Genomic DNA, 6,000 nt, shown 5'->3' with positions numbered 1-6,000 from the left:
TAGAGGGGTGCTTGGGTGGCTCAGTCAGTTAAACGTCTGACTTCAGCTCAAGTCATGATCTCGTGGTTTGTGAGATCAAGACCGGAGTCAGACTCTGTGCTGACCGCTCGGAGCCTGGAGCCTACTTCAGATTCTATGTCTCCCCCTCTCTCTCTCTCTGCCCCTCCCCTTCTTGTGTTCTGTCTCTCTCTCCTCTCTCCCTCCCTCTCAAAAATAAATAAACATTAAAAAAAAAATTCTAAACCTAACTTGGAGATCATTTATTAAAATTATCTTTACTTCATCTTAAACATTATTCTTATCTTCAGGCAGATTTGATTTTTACCTCCATTTAGTTTTAATTCAAAAGTCAGTTTATAAATAACAGCAGTTAGTAAATTAATTATTACTATTTCTAAGATACTATAGTATATGATTTTCAAATATCACAAAATGGTAGGTAGGGGGCTAAAATTAAATCCAATATTATGTTGTTTTAATTACATTTAAAAATGAAGAAAGTTTATATAAGAAATCTGGATCCTTGGCTTCTCTTAGAAAACTATGAGTTTGTAGTACTGGGCAAGTGTTTCCTCATGGTAACTATTGGTGGGAGCTAAACTGAGGCTGCTCCCTTCAGAAGAGGAAATGTATTTTCACTTTTAAGTTCCTACTTAGACAACATATAAAAATACAGTGACATCAGGGGGACTAGACTTATTGTAGTTAATTTAAGCCAGTTAACATACTTGATAAAACTAAGTTGGCATTTCAGGTGGCCAAATACTCCAACTTACCTCATTGCTAGAGGATTACCTATCCTTGCCTTGTTGAACTCTGGAGTAGCCTTAGGGTGTGTTTTGGCCAATAAAATGTAGATGGAAGTGAAATATATCACTTTAGGGCAGAAGCTTATGAACTAGCATGTAGTTCACCACATCTGGACATTTAGCTACGAGGCATTATTCCAGGCAGAGGTTTCTCCATCAGCATTGACCCTGAAGAAAAGACAACGGAAGAGTAGAATCACAGTCCATAACAAACGGGCAGCAATCTTTGTTGTAACCCACTGTGATCTGGGGACCATCTGTTACTACTAAACAACTTAGACTATCCTGATAGACAGACACATATTTAATTTACCTCCCTGGCCCATATCAGCAACTAAATTTGTGACCCATGCTTTTCCTGTAAGTTCCTTTCTAAGTTTTAGAATGTGGAAAACTGAAGCCCAACAGGGTTAAATAGCTTAGTTAATAAAGTCAGTCTCTGTATTCAGGTCTGTCTGACTCCAAAGTTTATGCACTTACTTTAATTCCTTTTTCTCCTGCACCAAAATATATGACTGGAATGTTGTGTCATTACTTCTATCTTTCACAATACTGTAAATAAATAAAATGGCCTTGAAATTCACATTTTTCTAAAATATCTAATCAAAGAAGGTATCTTAACAAGTTGCTCAATAAAATAATCTTTTTTGAAAGATTTTTCTAGAAACCATATAATATGTATATATTAATATATAATTCTATAGTCTTTGGATTTATTCTGTAAACATATTCTGTCTGTACCATGTTAAAAGAATTTTTACATCATTTCTTGTTTTGCAAACAACTCAGACATTTATTAATTTACAAAAAAAACACAAATGCAAAGTAATAAATTTGGCTTCTTTTTCCCCAAAAAATGGGAAATACATCTTGGTAAAGAAATTTTAAATTATTTTTACACACCAGTTGGTTGTTGGGATTTATAGTTTTATCAAGAAAAAAAAAAGGCAAAAATCCTCCCCAAAACAAAAAGTCCCCCCCAAAACCCACAAAAAAACAAAACATTAACTGATTAATATATAAAACTGTTTACAACAATATGGTAAGCAAGAAACAATAACTGATCAGAAAACACCCTGCTTTAAAGTAATTTTCACACAGATTTCTACTATAGTGCAGTTCACTCCCAACAACTGTGAGCCCATTAAGAGCACTTCTGTACATTCAAAGACATAACAAAATGATACAGTATTTATTGCAACAACAAATTAAAGGTTGTTATAATATATATAACTTAAATACCCCGCCCCTAGTGATAAAGTGGCTTCTTATTCCTTAAACATAGAAATTCTGCTCTTCATTGTAGAAAGATGAAGTCCTTTCATCAAAAGGCACATTCTTATCTGCAAAAAACAAAACAAAAACAAAAACTATAAATGTTCATCCCGGAATAAACTTGAACACATTTTAAAATATCCCCAAAGATTTGGCCTGGCAGGAAGGTAATGAAAGTATTTAATGTAAGGGAATTACAATGAATGGCACTGACTAAAACAAACGATTATTTTGCCTATATTAATTAAATCAGACCCTATCTTTTGAATTATAATTCTAACATTTCCAAAGAGATTTTATATGGTAGTGACATGTAGAAGAAGTACAGGCAAATCTATTTCAAATATATAGTTTCATGTGAAAACAGGAGTGACCATAATACTTAATGCTTTGATTTATTTAAAATAGGGCCTGCAACCTATTCAGCTATGTGTGCTAAGTTTAGTACTTAAATACATCACCAAACATATACCGAGCTATTATCTGCCAGAAAGAATGCTTGATACTGGGGAAGATGGTGATGACAAAAAAGAAAAAAAGAGAAAAATAATAAACATTATTCCCTGCTCTTGTTATAGAACCACAAATAAAGGGCAGAAATCACTCAGAGGACAAAAAACCTGGCCTAGAAAGGAAGTCTGAATTCTAATACCATCTTGGTCAATTATTTACTGCATAAGTTCTTCTTCTTAAGAATGGTATAAAACAGGGATGCCTGGGTAGCTCAGTCAGTTAAGCATCCAACTTCAGGTCAGGTCATGATCTGGTTCATGAGGTCAGGTCATGATCTGGTTCACTAGTAGTAGTGAGGAGCCTGCTTGGGGTTCTCTCTCTCTCTTTCTCCCACCCTCTCCCCCTCTCTCTCTTGCTCCCCCTGCCCCTTCCCCACTTGCTCACTCTCTCTCTCTCAAAATAAAGACATAAACTTAATTTTTAAAAAAAATTAAAAATAAAAAAAAAGTAAAGAAAATGGGATAAAACAGGGGCACCTGGGTGGCTCAGTCGGTTAAACATCTGACTCTTGGTTTTGGCTCAGGTCATGATCTCATAGTTCGTGAATTCGAGCCCTGCATTAGCCTCTGCATTGACACTGTGGAGCCTACTTGAGATTCTCTTTCTCCCTCTCTCTCTCTCTGCCCCTCCCCTGTTCATGCTCTCTCTCCTCAAAAATAAACAAAAAAATCTGCTTATTAAAGCTTTTTAAAAAAGAATGAGATAAAACAGTTTCCAAGAATTTAAGGATGTCTTTTTATGGAAACCTTCAGGATGAAAACAAAACTATTATAATAAGAGTCCAAGAGCTGGGAAAGAGTTGAGAGATGCAGACCAATCACACTATTTGTCAGGTGACATGGTGAGGAAGAAAAGCCAAGATTCAAGAAACAGAATTAAGGAGATTCAGTTATCAATGACAGAAGCTCAAGAAGCATTTCAGTCTACACAATCATATTCTGTTGCTCCTTATTTTACCACAGCACTCCTCAGTCATGAGGATTTAGTCACAGAAGTTTAAAGATTATATCAGATTAGATTAGCTGCTCTATCGTTCTATTGACAGAATTCCCACTGCACACATAAACACAAAACGCTGCTACTCTGTTTACATTGGATTCCTACTCATACTGCTCTGGAAAACAGCTACTCGTGAACGATAATTCCTTAAAACACATACATTCATTCTGTGACCTCCAAACCCAAATATTTCTCTTACTAGCTGACAAATTTAACCTTCAGAAAACATCTTGAATAGTTAGGGTGACATATTATAAGCTGCGTATTTAACACTAATCTACTTTTTGTTTGCTGATAAAAATATTGACTCATTTTTGTCTTTGTTTTTGCTAGTAAAAGGGGGTGAAGGTGTATTGGGAAGAATATAGTTCTGAGAAATTTTGACTTTCTGATAAAGAGACTGAGGTGGGGTGGATTCTTGCCTACCACCCTCTTGTTACCCGAAACACAGATGTGGTGGCTGAAATTACAGCAGTCATATAACCAGGATAAGACAAGCATGAGGAAAGGCTGGAGAAAAGTGCATAAATTTAGACTCTGATCAAACAGCCATTGAGTCAATGTCAGGAGCCAACTACTACAGATTTCTTATGACATGACAGAAACTCTTGAATTCAGAAAAAATCCTGCTATTTTATGTTCTTTATTAAAATAGGGAAAAGTAAAAAAGTTGTAGAAAATAGTCAATCATAGAGAAGCAGAGAGCAGAATGGTGGTTGTTGGGGACTGAGGGAGAATGAAATGCGGAATTGCTATTCTATGGGTATAAAATTTCAGTTATGCAAGATGAGTAAGTTCTAGATATTTGTCATACAGCATTGCACCTATAGTTAATAATATTGTATCGTGTACCTAAAAATTTAAGAAAGTAGAGCTCATGTATTCTTAACACAATAAAAAAAATCACCATGCTCTTCTATGAGGTAAAGCAACTGTGCAGTTTTTAATAATTTTTATGGAAACCTCAGTTTGAGTACTTTTCAAACCTCAAGAATGTTTTGTCTCTTCATATTACAAAATGATGCAATAATAAAAAAAAGTCATTATTTTCAAGGACAACTTAAAAGCTACCTCAGAAAATCTTAAACTCTCAAAACAGCTACAAATCCAAATGAAGTTAAAAAAATGTCTTAGTGCAGTCAAGAGTATTGTTACTCTTTATTCATTTAAATAAATTTGCAAATATTAGATGCCTGTTTTTTGTTTTTTGTTTTTTTTTTGTTTTTCCTCCCAAATTCTTTTAAAGAAGATACAGTATCTATGGATCTTGAAGAATGAATAATATCTGAGAACACTAGGAAAGGTTAATGACTTAATAATTGTGTTTATAACTTTTCTGTCCATAAACTTGAGGTCTTTGTCCCTATATTGTCTTTAACCCCATTCAGGCACATCAGCCTCATGGGGTAGCTATGCTCTGCCTCCCATATCTGTCTATCTCAACTTAGAGGGACTACAATCCAAACAGTCACAGTGGGGTATAAATCCTGAACAAAAGCAGCAAGCATTTCATTAAATGGATCAACTGCTATATGGACAGAAATTTGTGATTTAACTGTTGTAGAAGTGTTCATTTAATAGAATTAATTTAAACCAGATCAAGCAAACATTTTTGCTCTAGGTCTGTTCTGTCCAACAGCCACTAGTCACATCTGGCAATTTAACTGTAATTTCAATTAGTTAAAATCCAGTAAAATTAAAACTTCAGTTTCTTAGTCACACTAGTCAAATTCAAATGTACGAGTCACATGTGGTTAGTAGCTATCAAATTAAATAGGATAGCTCCAGATCATGCAATGAGATGAGAAAGGGCATTACCAAAAAATCTGATGTTATATAACATTTGTTAAAATAACATACAAATAATTCATGTTCTTAGGGCACCTGGGTGGCTCAGTCGGTTGAGTGTCTGACTTTGGCTCAGGTCATGATCTCATGGTTTGTGGGTTCAAGCGCTGTGTCGGGCTCTGTGCTGACAGCTCAGAGCCTAGAGCCTGCTTTGGATTCTGTGTCTCCCTCTCTCTCTGCCCCTCCCCTGCTCACACTCTCTCTTTAAAAAAAAAATAAACATTAAAAAATAAATAAAAATAACTCATGTTCTTATGCACATTGTGATGTCTAATTAATGGAGCAAGGCAAATTTTCTTCTAAGGCTCAATGTCCACAGAAAAAACATACAACAACAACAACAAAAACAACAGGGGCATCTGGGTGAGCATCCGACTTCAGCTCAGGTCATGATCCCACTAATCGTGAGTTTGAGCCCCACATCAGGCTCTGTGCTGACAGCTCAGAGCCTGAAGCCTGCTTCAGATTCTGTGTCTCCCCATCTCTACCCCTCCCCTGCTCACACTCTGTGTCTGTCTCTCTCAAAAATAAATAAACGTTAAAAAAAACACAAAAA

At 35.5% G+C, this 6,000-nt stretch overlaps 1 protein-coding gene across 1 annotated transcript in view; it reads right to left on the bottom strand.

Annotated features, from left to right (window-relative positions):
• Nucleotides 1-1,612: 1,612 nt before the first annotated feature.
• FAM174A (family with sequence similarity 174 member A) overlaps nucleotides 1,613-6,000 on the bottom strand; it is a 37,338-nt gene continuing 32,950 nt past the window's right edge. Inside the window, exon 3 of the mRNA XM_047877626.1 lies at nucleotides 1,613-2,152. Within this exon, the coding sequence (XP_047733582.1) occupies nucleotides 2,149-2,152 (4 nt within the window). The 3' untranslated portion in view covers nucleotides 1,613-2,148. The remainder of the gene's footprint in view (nucleotides 2,153-6,000) is intronic.

This window comes from Prionailurus viverrinus, chromosome A1 (assembly GCF_022837055.1).
Source record: "Prionailurus viverrinus isolate Anna chromosome A1, UM_Priviv_1.0, whole genome shotgun sequence".
Lineage (NCBI taxonomy): Eukaryota > Metazoa > Chordata > Mammalia > Carnivora > Felidae > Prionailurus > Prionailurus viverrinus.
This window is presented reverse-complemented; position numbering and strand designations above follow the sequence as displayed.